The sequence below is a fragment of the Schistocerca gregaria genome, chromosome 3 (genome assembly GCF_023897955.1).
Source record: "Schistocerca gregaria isolate iqSchGreg1 chromosome 3, iqSchGreg1.2, whole genome shotgun sequence".
Lineage (NCBI taxonomy): Eukaryota > Metazoa > Arthropoda > Insecta > Orthoptera > Acrididae > Schistocerca > Schistocerca gregaria.
Window position 1 is genome coordinate 847,310,972 of NC_064922.1, and position 22,100 is coordinate 847,333,071.

The following is a 22,100-nucleotide window of genomic DNA, read 5'->3' on the forward strand; positions in this document are numbered from 1 at the left end:
TCGCGTTGGTCGAGATCCAGTGACTGCTAGCAGAATATTGAATCGGTGGGTTTAGGAGGGTAATACGGAACGCCGTGCTGGATCCCAACGGCTCGTATCACTAGCAGTCGACATGACAGGCATGTTATTCGCATGGCTGCAACGGATCGTGCAACCACGTCTCGATCCCTGAGTCAACAGATGGGGACGTTTGCAAGACAACAACCATCTGCACGAACAGTTCGACCACGTTTGCAGCAGCATGGACTATCAGTTCGGAGACCATGGCTGCGGTTACTCTTGACGCTGCATCACAGACAGGAGCTCCTGCGATGGTGTACTCAACGACGATCCTGGGTGCACGAATGGACAAACGTCTTTTCCTCGGATAAATCCAGGTTCTGAAACTTCCTGGCAGATTAAAACTGTGTGTCGCACTGAGACTCGAACTCGGGACCTTTGTCTTTCGTGGGCAAGTGCTCTACCAACTGAGCTACCCAAGTACATATCACGCCACGTCGTCACAGCTTTATTTCTGTCTGTACCTCATCTCCTACCTTCCAAACATTACAGAAGCTCTCCTGAGAACCTTGCAGAACTAGCACTCCTAAAAGAAAGGATATTGCAGAGACATAGCTTAGCCACAGCCCGGTGGGTTGTTTCCAGAATGAGATTTTCACTCTGCAGCGGAGTGTGCGCTGATATGAAACTTCCTGGCAGATTGGAACTGTGTTCCGGACCGAGTTGGTAGAGCACTTTCCCGCGAAAGGCAAAGGTCCTGAGTTCGAGTCTCGGTCCGACACACAGTTTTAATCTTCCAGAAAGTTTCATGTCAGCGCACACTCCGCTGCAGAGGGAAAATCTCAATCTGAATCCAGGTTCTGTTTACAGCATCATTATGGTCGCATCCGTGTTTGGCGACATCGCGGTAAACGCACATTGGAAGCGTGTATTCATCATTGCCATACTGGCGTGATGGTATGGGGTGCTATTGCTTACACGTCTCTTGTTCTCATTGACGGCGCTTTGAATAGTGGACGTCACATTTAAGATGTGTTACGACCCGTGGCTCTACCCTTCATTCGATCCTTGCAAAACCCTACATTTCAGCAAGATAATACCCGACCGCATGTTACAGGTCCTGTACGGGCCTTTCTGGATACATAAAATGTTCGACTGCTGCCCTGGCCACCACAGTCTCCAGATTTCTCAGCAACTGAAAATGTCTGTCCAATGGTGGCCGATCAACTGGATCGTCACAACTGTGGTATCGTGTTGAAGCTGCATAGGCAGCTGTACCTGTACACGCCATCCAAACTCTGTTTGACTCAATGCCCTGGCGTATCAAGGCCGTTATTACGGGCAGAAATGATTGTTCTGGCTACTGATTTCTCTGGATCTATTCATTCAAATTGCGTGAAAATGTACTCACATGTCAATTCTAGTATATTATATTTATCTAATGAATACTCGGTTATCATCTGCATTTCTGGTGGTGTAGCAATTTTGGTGGCCAGTAGTGTGTATCAAAAACGTATTTTTCCTTTTCATTTTTATCACGATCACTCAAGTATTTATAGAAAGACATTATTTTTTGGTTGTCATTCTATTCATAAGAAGCTGTGTACAAAGATGGATGTAAAACATTAGCGGTGAAACATTATACGAGGACTGTCCAGTTTTTAGGACCTATCACACCCACTATGGATTCGTCCTGTAGGGCGTCACAAGGCAGCACTCTGAGGACGGCGACAACAACCACGTGCCAGCCTGAAGGAGAACACCTGGGGTGAGCGCCCCAGAGACGTGCCGAATGGAGGGCCAGTTACCAGCGCCGAACGAATGCCAGAACGGCTCGGGGTCTACCTGCCACCTCGACAGCCCAGCGAAAGTGAAAGCCACTTCCTCCACAGCCTGGCAGCCGGCCTGGCGCCGAGTAAATGACAGCTGGCAGCAACCACCCACCGAGCGTTTGTGAATGGGACCGCCGGACCGGCGGCTCGTCCCTGACGTCGAAAGACCCGCAGACGAGTCGGCACCACAACGAGGCCCAGGGGGCACCCCAAGCAGGCACACTCCCCCTACAGACGGCGTGCAAAACCAGGTGGTCACGATCCGGATGAGCTGCCCTGCATTCGTGCACTACGACGCAGACAGGCACCACCGACGGTGGAGACATCAGAAGCTACACACTGTCACGGTGGCAAAGAGAATAAATCCTCACTGGGAGACTGGCTGTACACCAGATCCAGCCCTGTCTCGCCATCTAATCCAAGGGAGGTTTGAACTCTTTCAGCTACCCAATCGAGAGACAAGACCGGCGCACACTACCTGAGGTGAAGTTGTTCGGCACCATGCGAGCACACTGGTTTCTCATTCCCTCCCATCAGACAGCGCGACAGACGGCCAAATGCTCCCAGTTCTAGACGATGCCAACAGCCCAGCTGCCTTACTGATGCTGCACTGGACCAGATAGGGACCCACAGACATCCGCTGCTGCTCCTACATCAAGCGCTGAGTAAAGGGCGGCCCTCACTTTGGCACAGCCTCGCTTTACCTTGATGCTCAAATGGTTCAAATGGCTCTAAACACTGTGGGACTTAACAGCTGAAATCATCAGAAGCTACACACTTAGAACTACTTAACCCTAACTAACCTAAGGACATCACACACATCCATGCCTGAGGCAGGATTCGAACCTGTGACCCTAGCAGCCCCATGGTTACGGACTGAAGCGCTTAGAACCGCTCGGCCACAGCGGCCGGCTACCTTGATGCTTAAGACTGTGCAGAGACCATTTGTGTGCATGTTTAGCGCCATGTTCTACGTGTGTCACTTTGTAAATGTAAATTGTCGTCTCAGGAGCCCTTTTGGAAGGAGAGATAGAATGTTTTGAGACTCATGTAATTCTGTATACTTTCTTGTGAAACTCATTTAATTTTTGGAACAACTGCTCTGGTGAAGATAATTTGTCAAGAGTTTATGTATGTAAATTTAATTTGAAAACTGTGAATTTCAGATGTCTTGTAGCTACAATCAACAACATTACAGTGCCCTAGGAAATAAGCACAACAGATGACACATGTTACTTGCTTGTTTTGATTTTGAAAATGAGTGTGTTTCTGATGATACAATTGTTGTCCATTTATGTATTATGTATCATTCAAACCTAATGTATGACTGGACAGGCGTAATTCATTGGGCCATAGAACTGTGCAAATTCCACGGCATTTTAATATGATTATGGACATAAGCCGTCTATGACCTCATAAACTGTATGAGTGAGTAAAAATAGTGCCACAAAGCCCTTTTAACTGCTTAGCAATAATCTGTCTGACGGCTGTGTTGTAGCAGCAAGCCTTGAGTCCACATGAATCATACTACACTCAACCATGTTCATCTGTAAGTCTTGCAGGCATGCAGCTTTGTATGAGTGTGTGACCGGCGAACGAGAGTGTCACACGTTGGAACCTGCCGCGATTTCAGACAAAGTTTGTCTTCTTAAGGAGGCTGGAAGCACAGAAAAGATATACGGAAACTTTCAATCAAATCAGTATAGTCATTTTGTTTATATGACTGTATCTTCATTTGTGACAAGTGTAATATGTAACCCATGGAGCACCACACGTGTCAGGATACCGGTCGTAGAAACATTGAAAACAATAGTTATTGCGACATACAGCAGACGTAATAAACGCCGAATTTTTGTTGTCGATGGTTTTTGTCAATATGATTATTGCAACAACAAAAAACTCTATTTGAATTCATAAACGGTTCTTGGCCGTCACACAGTTTCGCGACGTACCAGGTGTATCGAAGCATAGTACCGAGTATAAATATAGATAACTCACAAGAAAGCAGCGAGATTTGGTAAAGAGACATCACGCTTATGCAACTAAGCGTTTACTATCTCGGCTGAGGTCTCCTTGCATCTTAGAGACCATACAAAGTATGTAAACACGCCGAAATTTTCACACTCGTTGTTCTCGAAGGTAGTTGATAGTTGAATCTTCCTATTTACACACGTTGAAGTCCTAGTTGACCCCTACACACTCTGTCAGTACGAATCGTATCGGTTATGGGAACTCCGTACCGTCCGCTTGTGAAGCGAATTCGTTGATGGCTGGGTATGACGCATTGCTGGTATACCAGCGGGATAGTATGCCTTGATTGTTTTGCGAAATCTATTACAGCCATCAAAATGTGGTACTTCTGACGCTAAAGATCTGCTTTTGACAGTTTGACGCTCTAGATTTCCACCGGCACCGCAGGTTACACACTGTAGACAAGAGCAACTCTGAGACGTCTTCCGTCTGTAGATACTGAATATGAGTCTACACTGTCTAAAGTGTTTCCACTGCAGTCCACCCCACTCCAAACGATGCACAGGTTGTTGTTTTATTTATTTTTTTAACCTGATATTATTAGGGACATTGGGCTTTATCTTACATTTGACCAAGATTACACACATCCAGTATCTAATTCATCATAGTTACTTAGGAAATTACAATTGTCATATGAGAACTAGTACTAAAATGATTTTAGTGTCTTAAGTGGAAATGTGAGTAGGTTATACCAACTATGAACTAAGAAAGTTAATACTGGCTTTACTTGTACTGCTGCAGCTGCATACACCAATAGTAATAATAGTAAAAGTAATTGTAATAAGGATAACAATAATAATGACGATAATTGCGACAATAATGACGATAATTACAGCGGCAGATAGAAGAAGAATTTATACCTCTATAACACAGATATCTGGGGAGACGAAATTAAAGGACATTGTGTTGTTGTAGTTGTAGAGGTCTTCAGTCCTGAGACTGGTTTGATGCAGCTCTCCATGCTACTCTATCGTGTGCAAGCCTCTTCATCTCCCAGTACCAACTGCATCCTACATCCTTCTGAATCTGCTTAGTGTATTCGTCTCTTGGTCTCCCTCTACGATATTTACCCTCCACCCTGCCCTCCAATACTAAATTGGTGATCCCTTGATGCCTCAGAACATGTCCTACCAACCGATCCCTTCTTCTGGTCAAGTTGTGCCACAAACTCCTCTTCTCCCCAATCCTATTCGATATCTCCTCATTAGTTATGTGATCTACCCATCTAATTCTTCAGCATTCTTCTGTAGCACCACATTTCGAAAGCTTCTATTCTCTTCTTGTCTAAACTATTTATCGTCCACGTTTCACTTCCATACATGGGGCCACTCCATACAATTACTTTCAGAAACGACTTCCTGACACTTAAATCTATACTCGATGTTAACAAATATATCTTCTTCAGAAACGCTTTCCTTGCCATTGCCAGTCTACTTTTTATATCCTCTCTACTTCGACCATCATCAGTTATTTTGCTCCACAAGTAGCAAAACTTCTTTACTACTTTCAGCTCCTCATCTCCTACTTTAATTCCTTCAGTATCATCCGACTTAATTCGACTACATCCCATTATCCTCGTTTTGCTTTTGTTGATGTTCATCTTATATCCTCCTTTCAAGACACTGTTCATTCCGTTCAACTGCTCTTCCAAGTCCTTTGCTGTCTCTGACAATTACAATGTCATCGCCGAACCTCAAAGTTTTTATTTCTTCTCCATGGATTTTAATACCTACTCCGAACTTCTCTTTTGTTTCCTTTACTGCTTGCCCAATACACAGATTGAATAACGTCGGGGAGAGCCTACAACCCTGTCTTACTCCCTTCTCAACCACTGCTTCCCTTTCATGGCCCTCGACTCTTGTAACTGCCGTCTGGTTTCTGTACAAATTGTAAATAGCCTTTCGCTCCCTGTATTTAACCCCTGCCACCATTAAAATTTGAAAGAGAGTACGCCAGTCAACATTGTCAAAAGCTTTCTCTAAGTCTACAAATGCTAGAAACGTATGTTTGCCTTTCCTTAATCTTTCTTCTAAGATAAGTCGTAAGGTCAGTATTGCCTCACGTGTACCAACATTTCTACGGAATCCAAACTGATCTTCCCCCGGGGTCAGCCTCTACCAGTTTTTCCATTCGACTGTAAAGAATTCGTGTTAGTATTTTGCAGCTGTGACTTATGAAACTTTAGTAATTTTCACATCTGTCAACGCCTGCTTTCTTTGGGATCGGAATTATTATATTCTTCTTGAAGTCTGAGGGCATTTCGCCTGCTCCTAAATCTTGGTCACCAGATGGTAGAGTTTTGTCAGGACTGGCTCTCCCAAGGCCATTAGTAGTTCTAATGGAATGTTCTCTACTCCCGGAGCCTTGTTTCGACTTAGGTCTTTCAGTTCTCTGTCAAACTCTTCACGCAGTATCGTATCTCCCATTTTGCCTTCATCTACATTTTCTTCCATTTCCAGAATATTGTCCTCAAGGACATTAATTCGGCTAAAAATACTGGGAAATGATGAAGATCAGAATGGAAAGAGTAGTGCAGAAGAGAAAAAGTGTGCACAGTGACAATGGTAATCGGTATTGCCGCTTTAGTAGATACGACATTACCTATCTTCCGCTTTAGTAGATACGACATTACCTATCTTCTGAAGATAGAGGTGTCATTCAGTTCTGTAGTGTAATGCAGAAAACTGTTTCGGAGTCGGCTTCCTGCTACTCAGAAGGTCTTGCAGAATGTGGCTGAATGATTCTTGATGTTAGTATTAGCATTTCCCCTCCGCATGACTAAGATTTTGTTCAGTCAGCTTGTGACTACCGTATTTATAGAAAGATTTCTGCTTCAGATAGGCCGAGGCACGGTCTTAGGAATGTTCCAGAAACATAGTAGCCACCGCTGGTCGCATCGGCATATCATCAGTCCAATGATAGTCTACTGGTGATTAAAACTGAAACACTGGGGTGGATAGGAAAATAACGTATTTTGCGTATACAGTAGAGCGCAAGCAACAGATGATTGCATTTTGAGCTGATTTTGGGGCATACAGAGTGATAAATGTAGTAGACGGAACTGCCACATCTACTAGCGGCAATATATATAACGAGGCTGAACGTTGAATGGAATAAATTGGATCACGTCATTCCATGGCGATTCAACTCTATGCCAATCTTCGTGGCTAGCCTGTGATGGCGTGGCAGTTTATCGGCAGGTGTTTTCAGTGGAGAGGAGATTTGGAGGATGTGATGGTTGGGACAAAAGTCGAACTCCACCTGTATCGAGGTACATCAGAACGGTATGGAGACATGTGATCTTGTTGAAATACATTGTCAGAGAGTCCTCTAAGGTAGAGCACAGGAACTGGCTTTTACGTACTGAAACGTAACGGCCGCTGTCCAAAACCAGAGATATTGTGTCCCCAATGTAACACGATAATATCCGAGAAGGTGCTGGACCCGCATGATGACGCGTCGAGTTTGGCAACACTTTTTCTTCTCGCAGCCTCCACGCACGGATACGGGTATCGCGATGCTGTGCACAGCACAGGGACTCGTCTGATAAAACACCATGATAACACTGTGCATTCTCTGATGTTGTTGGGAGTACCACACATTCGCGCCTACTTCTGCTGCCGCTTCAGGAGGAGCCGCAACATTGGTCACTGTGCTGGCAGTCCGTGGTGCTCCAGACGTCCTGCAAATACTTGACTTGCTGCAAACAGGCCCATTTTCTGACTCAATGTATGTTACGTGACTGTACAATCCTGCATGAACAGTACACTGAGGTGACAAAAGTCATTGGATACCTCCTAACACCGTGTCGCATCTCCTTTTGCCCAGCACAGTGCAGCAGACGTGGCATGGACTGAAAAGTCGCCGTAAGTCTCCTACACAAATATTGAACCGTGCTGGCTCAATAGCCGTCCATAATTGTGAAAGTGGTGCCGGTGCAGTATTTTGTGCACGAACGGACCTCTCGATTATGTCCTACAAAGATTATTCGCCCGAATCGCCCAGAATGCTCTTCAAACCAATCGTGAACAACTGTAGCCCGGTGACAGCAGCTTTGTCATCCATAATAATTCCGTAATTGTTTGGGAATATGAAGGTTATGGTCTCCAAGCAGCCCAAAATTACAACTGCCAGTCAATAATCGGTTCAACTGGAGCATAGGACCCAGTACATTCCATGTAAACACAGCCCGCACATAATGGAGCCACCACCAGCTTGCATACTGCCTTGAAGAGAACCTAGGTCCATGACCTCGTGGGGTCTGCGCCATATTCTGAACTTACCATCAGCTCTTACCAGCTAAAAACAGGATTCATCTGAGCAGGGCAAGATTATACGGATGTTCGTCTGCTGCCACAGCCCACTAACGACAAGTTTCTCAGCACTGTCCTAACGGATACGGTCGTCGTACGTTCCATATTGATATATGCGGTTATTTCACTCAGTGTTGCTTTCTGTTCGCACTGACAACTGTACGATCATTAAGTGAACACCCTGAGTCCTCCGTAGTGAGAGGTAATGACTGAAATTTGGCATTCTCGGCTCATTCTTGACGCTGTGTATTTCGGAATATTGAATTCCCTAACGATTTCCGAAATGGATAGTTCCAAGTACCATACCGCGTTCAAAGTCTGTTAATGTTGTGGGCGCAATCACGTCGGAAATCTCTTCACATCAGTCACCGCGCACAAATATCAGCTCCGTCAACGCACAGCCCTTTTATGCCTTGTGTACGCGATACTGCCACCACCTATATATGTGTGTATCACTATCCAATGCCTTTTGCCACCTCAGTGTATGTCTGTCCGGCACTGGTCGCTTGGATACATTGAGATCCTTTTTCATGGCGTTCAGTGCGAGCCTCATGAACTTCTCGATTCCATATTCACGTGACAATCGTAGTATCCCGACCAAATTGAGATGCAATACTGCAGAACGATAATCCACGCTCCGATAGAGCACAATCCTGCAACTGTCCAACTCCGACACACGCTAATAGAAGTTTGTTCTTTGAACACAGACGTCTCAAGAACAACCAACACTGAAATGCGAAATATGAAATAGAAACCTTCCGTGTAATACTTATTTGTATACAGAATGCAGATGGTGCAATGCTGACATACGAGGTTTTTTTCCCGAAGTCCGCTCGGCCGCGAAATTAAAACCACACTGAAAATCCGATCAGGGTTTGTGCAAATGTGTTGTGCTCACATGAACCGCTGGCTATGAGGACAGCAGTTTGTTACAGACAAGGACCAGTAAATTTGCATAGAGTAAAGGCGACTCTCTTCTGCAACGACAGTATTGGAATGTTTGTACTACAATGCGACCATTGCGTAAGTCTGAGCGGCGACTATGTAGAACAGTAGATGGAAGGTGTAGCTAAATACTGCGAGTAAAACATTTTTCATTTTCATTGTGGCCTCCATTTCATGACCGAAAAGACATTAAAAAAATAGGCCTCATGCTTTGGTGCGGTTGTGCTGAAGTGTTACTCATTCGAATGTCCAAACGCTAATTTGATGCGTGTTTATACAGTTTCCATGCTGTTACAATTTTAACGGTCAACAGTGTATTGTAGTGTTATCCAGAGGTATGTCTGAGAAGTGACCTGTTTGTGTAATGCAGGCAGTGACTCACCAGACTAGGCACGGATCTAGCTGGGCGCCTATGGACCTCGAGGAGGACAGGTCTGGGAGGATCTCTAGAGGGATGATCACCAGCGGTGGGCGCCGAGGGCGATCTGGCGGCTCCAAAGGCGAATCTCTGCAACAGCCGTCCCAGGGGGCGCGTCAGTGGGTGTGTCTAAGCCTGACACCAGCAGGTCCGTCTTGATCGTCGTAGAGAGGGCTCGCGTCACGTTCAAACTTCAGTACTCTTTAGACTCGGGCGAACATTCTTGACTGCGCTGGTTGAGGTATTTCTGATTACAGTAGGCACTTCGGCCTGGTGTAAGTCTGTGAAGTGCTCACTGAAAGAGAACACACAGAGGGAAATACACTGAAGAGCCAAAGAAACTGGTACACCTGCCTAATATCGCGCAGGGCACCCGCGAGCAAGCAGAAGTGCCGTAACGCGAAGTGGCATGGACTAGACTACTGTCTCGAGTACTGCTAGAGGAATTGACACCATGATTCGTGGGGGCTGTCCATAAATCCGTAAGAGTACGAGGGGATGGAGATCTTTTCTGAACAGTACCTTTCAAGTCATCCCCCATATCCTAAATAATGTTCATGTCTGGGGAGTTTGGTGGCCAGTGGAAGTGTTCAAGCTCAGACGACGTTTCCTGGAGCCACTTTGTAGCAATTCTGGACGTGTGGGGTGTTGCATTCTCTTGCTGGAATTGCCCAAGTCTGTCTGATTGTGGAATGGACATGAATGAATGTAGGTGATCAGGCAAGATGCTTACATACGTGTCACCTGTCAGACTCGTATCTAGACCTATCAGGGGTCGCATATCACACCAATTGCGCGCGCCCCATACCATTACAAAGCCTTCACCGGCTCCAACTGTCCTCTGCTGACATCCAGGTTCCATGGATTCATGAGCTTGTCTCCATACCCGTACACGTCCATCCACTCGATACGAGACTCGTCCGACGAGACAACGTGTTTCCAGTCATCAACAGTCCAACGTCGGTGGTGACAGGCCCAGGAGAGGCGTAAGGCTTTGTGTCGTGCAGTCATCAAGGGTACACGGGTGGGCCTGCGGCTCCGAAAGACCATATCGATGATGTTTCGTTGAATGGCTCGCACGCTGACACTTTTTGATTGCCCAGCATTGAAATCGGCATCAATCTGAGGAAGGGCTACACTTCTGTCACGTCGAACGATTCTCTTCACACATTGTTGATCCCGTTCTTGCAGGATGTTTTACCGGATTCGTGATGTTCACGGTACACTCGCGAAATGGTCAGAGGGGAAAACCCCTACTTCATCGCTACCTCGAAGATGTTGTGCGCCGAAGATGTTGTGCGCAGACTATAACACCACGTTCAAACTCACTTCAGTCTTGATAACCTAGCATTGTAGAAGCAGTAACCGATCTAACAACTGCGCCAGACACTTGTTGTGTTTTATAGGCGTTGTCGACTGCAGAACCTTATTCTGCCCTTATACATACCTGTGTATTATTATACGCATGCCTAGACCAGTTTCTTTGGCGCTTCAGTATAAAAGTGACAAAGAGACTTGGAAGGTCGACATCCAGCGCAGGCGACCGGTACACCTTCATTGAGGCATTCATTTCCAGGCAGAACAGTGGAAGAAATACGAGCATCACCAGTATGGGACATCATATACATGCGACTACCGACTGACAGAGTTAATAAGTCGTGTATTAGTTGCAGGAATAAAACTGGGCGTGAAGCAGACTCTAAATTAATTAGGCTATGTTATAGTTACAGATAGTAAATGTTAGGGGAATGCAGTGACGAAACCTGATTAGGCAACTCTTCTTCGTAGGGGAAGACCTACGGATAAAATTAAAAACTAAGGGCTATGACAGTATCCTGCTGACGAAACACGCCCCCTTACAAAATATGCAGCTCTTGCTTGAATATACACTTTCTCTTCCCTTAATCCAGCTCCATAAAGAACAATAGTATAGAATTTCTGGAAAGAAGGTTTCTTGTAAGAAATATTTCATGTCTGAATTATGTTTCCCTACGATTCTTGCAAGAAATTGGCATGTAGGACATAAAATTTCCCGAAGGTTAGGTTCATGCATTCATTTCACCACAAACACATTCCTGGCGATAGTTCCTAAATATACAAATGTTGTAAGTTTATTTTATGTCAGGCAGATTTTTGTTTTCTAATTTTTACATTTTATTGGGACGCTAGAGCTAGCACATTCTCCCTTAAGCAATACTGCAGAATGCAACAGTAGCAGACGAGAAACTGTTTCCCACACAGGCATCGGTAACGGTGGGCCCGTATGGCACAGTGATAAGACACCAGTTGAAAAATGTTCCTGTTGGAGCGCAAAAAAGGCCACATTCCTCACCAAAAATTTTGGCATGCGAAGTTTTTCGCTCTCTTTTAACACAGAACATTATAAATCCCTGCCCCGTCGCCTCTCTCTGTAGTGAAGCCTTCATACTCAGGATCTCCCTCTTACTGCCACTGTCTACATATATGTCTTTTTTCCTCCCATTGGCACCTTTTCCTGTCTATCTCTCACACTGTCCCAGCCATCATCCATTTCTCTCGCTCTTCCTTACCACTCTCCATCCTTGCAACTTTCACTGCTTCTCTCACCCACTGCCATTGTCTTTGTTCCATTCTTTTTCTCTCCCATTACCACAGTTTCTTTCTTTCTCGCTTACAGTCTGCTGCATTTCCTTCAGCCACCATTGTCTTCATTGTTTCATCTACTTAACTTTAAACTATTTTACAGCCATCGCTAATACGAGGGTTGACCAGAAGGTAATGCACCGAATTCTTTTCTCAGCCGAAAACAATGCTACGAATGCGAAACGTTACGTATGTGTTATTTTAAGTCTCCTGAGTGAGCACGCAAGGTTTCCTTCACTTCCCACAGATAGTGTAGGTGCAGGGCAGTTTCAAAATGGCGTCTGTAGTTGATGTACGTTACAAACATTGTGTAGTCATTGAATTTCTCACTACACTGGGGAATATTCACAAACGCTTGTGCAAAGTCTACGGAGCATCTGCTGTCGACAGAAGTACAGTTTGGCACGGAGGGTGAGGTCATCAGAAGGCGGTTCAGTGGAGCTCCCCGATTTGCAGCGGTCGAGAAGACTATCCCCGGCTGTCACACCTGATATGTTGCAGTAAGTTGATATTTTCATTCGCGAGGGCAGACGTATTAAGACTCGGCTGTCAATCAGCAAAGGAAGTGTGGATGCGATTATCCGTACTCTTGGATGTTCAAAAGTGTGTGCAAGATGGGATTCGCGATGTCTAACGGTGGATCACAAATAGCACAGGAAAAACATTTATTTGTCTTGATTTGTTGCAACGTTTTGAAGCTGAGGGGGAGGCCTTCTTTTCCCGGATTGTGACAGATGGTGAAAACTTTGTTCACCATTTTGAGACCGAAACAAAACGACAGTCCATGAAACGGTGCCATTCCCATTCCCCACACAAGAAAAAAATCAAAGCAACTGTTTCCGCCGGTAAGGTCATGATCACCGTGTTCTGGGATTGTCAATGTATGATTCTCATTAATGTGATGCGAAGAGGCGGTACCGTTAATTCATAAGCTTCTTCAACACATTAACAAAAAGACGTGCTTCTGGCGACCTCAGCGCCACAGCAACCAAGGAGATGTTTTGTTGCAACGCGATAACGCTCGGCCCCATTCATGTCTTGGGACTGCTGAACACATCGCAAAACAGGGTTATACAGTGTTTACCCGTTAACCCTACACCCCTCACCTAGCCCCTTCGAACTTCCAGTTGTTTAGGGCGTTAAAATATGCCATTCTTGAAAGACAATGGCTTCGCTCTGAGCACTATGGGACTTAAGATTTGAGGTCATCAGTCCCCTAGAACGTAGAACCACTTAAACTTAACTAACCTAAGGACATCACACACATCCATGCCCGAGGCAGGATTCGAACCTGCGACCGTATCGGTCGCGCGGTTCCAGACTGAAGCGCCTAGAACCGCTCGGCCACACTGGCCGTATTGAAAGACATTTTGAAGACGATGAGGAGGTGATTCACACAGTGCAGTATTGCCTGCGCCACCAGGACATAGACTGGTACCGAGGGGGCATACACGCCCTTGTTTCACGCTTAAGGTAGGGCCTAGAACGGGGTGGAGAAATAGGGTGTGTAGCTAAAACACCATTCTTTCGTGTGTGTAATTCTCATTATATTCAATAAAGAATTGTTGAAGAAAAAAATATGGTGCATTACTTTCTGGGCAACACTCGTAAATACACCGTAATGGCATCCCGGAACTTATTTCAAAAAGATTAGCTAGCGCATCCCGAGTTTATAGACACAGATCATCTGCTTGCCTCTTCGAACTGATCCAGTGTGCTGCAATTACTGTTGTAAAGGACAACATAAACAAGAAATCTATGGAGAACGAGTGGGAGGGAATCCTACGCGCCAATACACTTAGGTAATCCCAGAGAGCGTTAACTTCCACTGCTTCGAGTGGGAAGGAGCTACCAGTTGTACTGTACGTCACCTTTACCGCTTACTGATAAACTTTTATAGAGGATTGATACAACGAGGGGATCTCTCAAGGTGTTGACTGATCACCTATAAAAGAGTCAAACGATCTTAAATGTCTATGTAGGCACGTTACGTCACTTTTTATGTTTACAGTGGTTTGCCAATCATTGCGCCATGAAAAGATGATTCATTTTGTAACAATAAGTTTCCAGTGTGTCACAGCCGTGTGCACATCTATGTTGCTACATACCTGTATGTTATTCTTCAGGTTGTAATGGTACTTGAATTACGTAACCATTACGGCACCTCAACTCAACCTCTCGATACCAGCAATATTCTACTGTATTTCTGTAAAGTAGTTGACATATTTCTGAGACAACATTCAGATTTGATTTCGTTAATGTAGAGGTACTTTGATACATCGATATGTTTCTATTGCAATGATATTTTTCTTATGTGTATTCTTTCTTTTGTCACTATGATCTCTGTCGTACTTGTAACTCTGATTTTTGGGCGCGTAAGTCGGACCTTGAAAAAGTCAAGTCTTGGACGTCATGTTGGAAAGACACATAACGTAGTCAGCTTATAAAATGTGAACTTTAACAGTGAGGAACATGTTTTCAAGTATGTTTTGTGTTGTGAAGTGATGTTTTGTGTGTTACGTGCCATTGCAACATAAGCAATAAAAAAAGAAGTGTAACTTGAATTGGGGGTGCTGATTAGTTTTTTTCACATCACAATTGTGCTAACTTTCAATGGTTTAATCTTCAAGAATCGTTTGTGAAACACATCTATAAAACTTTTGAATATAGCAGAATAAAACCTAGGCCTCTTTGCATCCGAACTTGGAATCATCACCACCTAGATTTTCGACTATTGAGCCATGATTTTACAACGACACCAGCGTGGGAAACACGAAAAGATGAGTGCCTAGTTTATTCATTATTACCTGAAATGACTTTACTAACTGTGCTCTAATGACACCTGCCACATAATAACTTCGTTGTTGCCCGAAAATGCAGTATTTGGCAGCGTGAGAAACACCACAATCATTATTAAATTCTGACCTTTGTTGTGGTAGCGTTGTTAGAAGGTCGCTTACATAGGGTACAATGGCGTACCGATCAAAATATCCCTAGGTACGTCGATCGCTAACTACATTGCTGAAGATGTCTCCCCATTTACAAAAGATGTATTGAGGTGTGTTTGCTAGCAAGTACTTTATTCAATAGCATATCTGCTCGGATATTGAGTACGCACATATTTAAGACGCGATAATGCGGACCACTATCAAAAGCAAATCACATTATGATGAAATACGGTTTTTTTCAATAGCATTGTAGTTGTGTATAAATTTACTGTGACAATCCTCACAGTTGTTCAGGAATGCCAATCTCTTATACCATTTACCACATTATTTTACTTTCCATGTTAAGTTCAACGCAATTTCCATTGGTAATACAGTAAACACTGAACTTCGGTTCCATTTCTCCCTCATCTCTCAAGCTCTTATTCTTAGCTTACCGATGGTCGGCCGTCGAGGATACATAAAAACTTTGTTTGTGAATGACCTAAAATAGAAATAAAAAGGTGAGATACGATAAACGGTTTTTCCTTGCCTCATCCTGCCCCAAGTCCTGGAATACGGTCTCTGAGGAAATATCAATCTTCGTTAAAGCAATTTCGTAACGAGAGACAGTCTGCAGATAAACCCACCGCTGGACTGAAGATTCCTCATCAAATTCTCACTCAGGTGGGGGACTCGTACACGATCCTGTGTAAGCTATAGCACAACGCCTACGACTAACGAGAGATCGAGCACCCCTGCTTCACGTTCTTGTGCTAATCGAGAAAAATCCGAAGTAGTTTGCAGGTACAAATACTGAAGCAAACTTTGTTTGAAAAAAAAAAACGAAGGAAAATGGTTTAGTATTTTTATTTAGCATTTAGTAATTCTGTGAAATGACAAAGCAGGAACTGCTTCAAGAAAAATGTTGCAGAACCATGTGTGGTTATGTAAATGATAGGTAGTGACTGTAGGAAAATTAAAGAAAGCAAAAGCACTTGTATGAGTGTTAAGAGCTCCGAGGACAAGAAAGTGCTAGTAAACGAGGGAAGGCCGAAACTAATACATAAACGGGCTGCACAAAGGGGACAATCTTGGACACAATATTACGGACTGAGAAGAGAACGTGAATGAAGAGGAAATGGTGGATGCGATACTACGAGAAGAATTTAACAGAATACTGGAAGACCGAGGTCCGTGGAGTAGACGACATCCTCTCAGGATTGTTGAGGTCCTTGGGGGAATGTACCACGACAAGACTGTTCCACCTGGTATGCAACATGTATGAGACAGGTGAAACATCTTCATGCTTAAAGAACAACGCAATAGATCAAATTCCACTCAAAGACCTTAGTACTACCGAGACATCATTTTCATAAATCAGGGTCGAAAAAAAACCGAAACACAATATGTTCAGAAGAATGAAAAGACTGGTAGAAGAAATCCTCGGAGAAGGTCGGTTTGATTCTAACGAAATATAAAAACACTTAAATCTGTAGTGATGGCGTTCTTTTCCCAGAAGATACACTCCTGGAAATTGAAATAAGAACACCGTGAATTCATTGTCCCAGGAAGGGGAAACTTTATTGACACATTCCTGGGGTCAGATACATCACATGATCACACTGACAGAACCACAGGCACATAGACACAGGCAACAGAGCATGCACAATGTCGCTCATCTGCACGGCGCCAAACACGCATACGACCATCATTGGCACCAAGGCAGAAGCGACCGTCATCACTGAAGACGACACGTCTCCATTCGTCCCTCCATTCACGCCTGTCGCGACACCACTGGAGGCGGGCTGCACGATGTTGGGGCGTGAGCGGAAGACGGCCTAACGGTGTGCGGGACCGTAGCCCAGCTTCATGGAGACGGTTGCGAATGGTCCTCGCCGATACCCCAGGAGCAACAGTGTCCCTAATTTGCTGGGAAGTGGCGGTGCGGTCCCCTACGGCACTGCGTAGGATCCTACGGTCTTGGCGTGCATCCGTGCGGCGCTGCGGTCCGGTCCCAGGTCGACGGGCACGTGCACCTTCCGCCGACCACTGGCGACAACATCGATGTACTGTGGAGACCTCACGCCCCACGTGTTGAGCATCTCGGCGGTACGTCCACCCGGCCTCCCGCATGCCCACTATACGCCCTCGCTCAAAGTCCGTCAACTGCACATACGGTTCGCGTCGACGCTGTCGCGGCATGTTACCAGTGTTAAAGACTGCGATGGAGCTCCGTATGCCACGGCAAACTGGCTGACACTGACGGCAGCGGTGCACAAATGCAGCGCAGCTAGCGCCATTCGACGGCCAACACCGCGGTTCCTGGTGTGTCCGCTGTGCCGTGCGTGTAATCATTGCTTGTACAGCCCTCAAGCAGTGTCCGGAGCAAGTATGGTGTGTCTGACACACCGGTGTCAATATGTTCTTTTTTCCATTTCCAGGAGTGTAGTTGAAGAAAGGGAAATCTGCATTTACACCATTTGAAGATACAGAGGAAACTTGACAGTCTTGACTGGAAAACATCAAACAGTGGCTAGCACAGATGTAGATGTTGAGTTTAAAAAGTAGTGACGAGGTTAGAAAGGTACGCAAGTAGAACCATGTAGAAGTTCTGCTGCTGTAGACGACCATGTGACCAATTGTTCGTTACAGTCACTGGCAGCAACAATTTTCGATAAGGGATCTGCAGTAAATAATAGGCAAAAGTGTGAATGACTCTTCTACAGAATTCATTCGGAAGGGAATGGAGGAATGTGGTCGCGTCTCATGCCCATTTGAATTTCTCCTACACCAAGTAATTTTCAACAACGTTGGTACTTTCGACATCACTTTCAAAACTAACTCAACTTCCTTAATGCTATATCTTCCCCTTGCAATATATAATCTGAGCCAGCTATTAATTACCAATGTTCACAGCTATCTAAATTCGACGCAGTAGAATGACTCGAATATATACTTGAATTTAAGTGTCATAGATGGCACCACCATTTGTCACATGATACCAAAGCTATGAATATTTTTATGAATGAAGCATCAGGGAATTAGCTACATTAAAATTAACCGGTGACTACAAACACAAATATCGCAACCTAGAAGTCGATGGAAATCCAAAACATTTGACGAGGAAAAGCCAAAAAAAAATTAGGCAGGTGGTGAAAGAAGAAGATATGTTGTCGAAGATGGACACACGAGGCACAGTGACTGTCGGAGTACTTTTAAAGATGTAAAATTTGCTATTAACGATATTTTCTACAGCGCAAGGTTGAAAGTAATCTGTTATAAACGTCTTTCACGTTATGTATCAATATGAGAGTTGCAAGTCACTGTAATAATTCAAAGACCTACTCGTCTATGGTTTCGTCTGAAAGAGAAGTCTCCTCTTCAGCTGAGTAGAGAGAAGCATGTCTATATGTAAGTCATTCTGAGCAAATCTTTGTCAGACAATCAGGTTGCTTGGTGCAGATTTGAAATACGGTTGGTCAGTGTGACCTGTAGCACATTCCAGTCTTTCGTTTCTGTTGGCCTTACATCGCACCGCACACCGATTAGTTATACAGTTCAGGATTTCCTTCTGCTAACTGTAGAGTTTAGGACTGTCCATTAGGCAGTTACTCGCTTACGGTGAATTGGCCAAATTCCATTTTTATATGATTTTTTCAGGTGTTTCTGTGATTTTCAATTGTGTATCCATGTGAGCAAGGTTAGCTCTTTGTTCAGACTGCGTCTTTGTCTGAATATGCGAGAATTAATAGCTATTTTTTAGTGAATCATCCGAAGATATAGGTTGATTTTCACGCCACTTTCTCACTGTCTAAACACTATTACTTGTACTGTAAACCATATAAGATTATTTTCTGTTTTTTTGTGAATTTTTGTACGCTCGTGTGATCCGTTAGGGGACACTTGTATATGACTACGAAGATGGTATCTGCTCTTTCGGACATGTCCGAAAGAACAGATACGATTGGTGATCTTGCAGCTCTCGAAGAATGAAATTACAATGAAATCCAGACCTTGAGTTGCGCAGAGGGGTTGATAAATATCAAGGGGGACAGTTGAAAATGTGTGCCCCGACCGGGATTCGAACCCGGGATCTCCTGTTTATCTGGCAGGCGTTCTATACGTCTGATCCATCGAGAAGACAAAGGATAGGGCGACTGCAGGAACTTAGCTCTGGCACGCTCCCCGTGAGATGAACAATTCCAACTTACTGTCCACACGCTACATTTGCAGTGTCTCTGTCCACTATACGTATTACTTGCGGCAGTCAATCTACCGATTCCCGTAAGAGTTCGGGCAATGTGAGTGCTTTCGCAGTGAAGAAGATTATTGGCCGGTAAGCCTTATCTATATGGAGATGGTATCCGTTGATTCGGACATTTCCGAATCGGGAATCGGGAATCGGTAGATTGATTGCCGCGAGTAATGAATATAGTGGAGAGGGGCACTGCAAATGTAGTGTGTGGCCTGTAAGTTGGAAGTGTGGGTCTCACGGGGAGCGTGCCAGAGATAAGTCCCTGCAGTCGCACTATCCTCTGTGTCCTCGATGGGTCAGATAGAGAAAGCTTCTACTATGTAAGCAGGAGATCCCAGGTTCGAGTCCCGGTAGGGGGCACACATTTTCAACTGTCCCCGTTAATATTTATCATAGCCTCTCGCAGCTATAAGGTCTAGATTTCATTGTAATTTCACATTTGTGTATGTTGTTCATAAATTTTCTTTTCTGATTTCTGAATAATAACTGGGAAGTAAATTTAAATCCCTCTCTAACTATTTCACTGTAAAAGTCATGCTTCAGTCCTGCGACTTTATGCTCATATGCACGTGTGCTCACTTACCTTCGTCCATGCGAGTGCCATGTGCGAATGTAACATTTATAAAGAAGTGCCTTTGCCACAACTAATAAAGCGATACGGTACCTTGAACATAAACAGTATGTTCCCATTTTATGTTCAATTTCACAGTCGAGAAAGGTAAATACGAATTGCAGAGAACTTCAGTATATGTGCTGTAGTAGTGAACGCATCGAAATTTTACACTCCTATGAAAACTTCTCTGTTGTTAGGTCTTAGGACACATGGTGTGCAACTGCATAGCACGTGTCTCTCCTACAAGGAATGAGGCATTTACGTTGACAGGTTGTTCTAGGATGGCTGAAAAACGTGACTGCAACTTGTCTTCCATTCATTCACGTTAAATGACGGTTTTATACGACCCGTTTCTCTGTGAATGTTTGCCTACTACCTAATATTACATTCAGTGTGTTCAGATCGTGATTTTCTTCATTTATGGATCCAATTTCATGCAATGGGAGAAAATTTCAGGGCATTAATACTGGACCCCATAATTTTCTGTGCATTCAAGTTAAATTAGAACAGGTAGTGGCACCTTTCAAGGTCCTCACCTACCATAAAACCCTAAGTATCGTTGTTGAATCTAGATTTCCAAAGGAGTTAACAGAGTAATACCACGCTCATGTTGCATGCGTTTTGTCAGTGTAAACACAAAGAAATATTAGTACAAGAGCTACAGGGAAACAGTCAGCAAACACTACATTTGAGAGGATTGTCAACATCGTGAACTAAATTTTCTGCTGTTTTCGTACATTAAATACGGCCAATGTTATAATGGTTGTTTCCAATATCCGACCACAGTATTTCTGGCTTTATGTTTGTCAAATCGGAGCTGATGCTCTTCAGTCTTTAATGAATTTCCTGTAGATAGGACATTGAATCTCAACGTTACTTCTCGTTTTAATTCCATCACTGAGCACAGCATAATGCATAACCTTAACAGCTGTCGAAGGCTTCTTCTTCACTATACGGCTGGCCTACAACAAAGCACACAAAATGAAGTGGCGACGGCGCCATGACTCACCTGAAGAAGCTGGGCTCCCGGCAGTGGTTGGCTCGCAACTTGCTCACCAGGATGCACACGATGTGTGCCAGGAACACAGAGTTCACCTGCACACACCCAAATGCGTAGTTCACAAGCCAGAAAAGCATCTGCGTACTGTATAGGAATGTGAAAAAGTGTTAAACAGAATTGTAATAATGCCGCCTAAAATGATCAGCATGTAGGCCAAATAATGCGTGTATTTTTAAATTAGCTACTTGTTCACAATGATTCACATTCGTCAATGTATAAAAAATTCTAAAAATTTCTATGGTAGACTGGGCGCATCGGAAATCTAAATGCAGGACACTCAGACTGTCGCTCAACTGATTCAGTGAAACTATCACATCTACACAGTAAACTTTTCTACGCTATATTTTGTAATGTACCTTCTGTATCCGCTGCTTAACTACTGTATCTCCCAAAATGTATATCAGCTATTAACTTTGTACTTTTTATGTATTTATAGACTAAGAATTTGTCAAAAGTAAATAATATCCACAAACAAAATGTAACACACAATGAAATAAGCAAAGATGTAACTCTTGGAATCCAGTCAATACTTACTGATGCATGATGAAAGTAAAAGGTATGACCTTACTTTAAGGACAGTCATCATACACAGAAGAAACAATATGGTACTTGGATTTGAGTCATGAATCGCTTTCTTTCCACATCAGACATTATTTTCTACAAGACATTGTATTCCATTAATTATGGGAAACACAAAGATGTGGGACATACTAGCATAACAGGTGAAACTCTTTCTTACATTACCTTCTAACACCTATACAGGGTGGTTCATTGATAGTGACCGGGCCAAATATTTCACGAAATAAGCATCAAACAAAAAGACTACAAAGAACGAAACTCGTCTAGCTTCAAGGGGGAAACCAGATGGCGCTATGGTTGGCCCGTTAGGTGGCGCTCCCATAGGTCGAACGGATATCAACTGCGTTTTTTTAAAATAGGAACCCCCGATTTTTGTTACTTATTCGTGTAGAACGTAAAGAAATATGAATGTTTTAGTTGGACCACTTTTTTCACTTTGTGATAGATGCCGCAGTAATAGTCACAAACGTATAAGTACGCGGTATCACGTAACATTCCGCCAGTG

The 22,100-nt window shown here is 44.0% G+C and overlaps 1 protein-coding gene across 1 annotated transcript in view; it reads right to left on the reverse strand.

Annotated features, from left to right (window-relative positions):
- Positions 1 to 22,100, reverse strand: part of LOC126354754 (corticotropin-releasing factor receptor 2-like) — a 310,840-nt gene that overhangs the window by 16,025 nt on the left and 272,715 nt on the right. Inside the window, exon 9 of the mRNA XM_050004635.1 lies at positions 20,966 to 21,051. Within this exon, the coding sequence (XP_049860592.1) occupies positions 20,966 to 21,051 (86 nt within the window). The remainder of the gene's footprint in view (positions 1 to 20,965; positions 21,052 to 22,100) is intronic.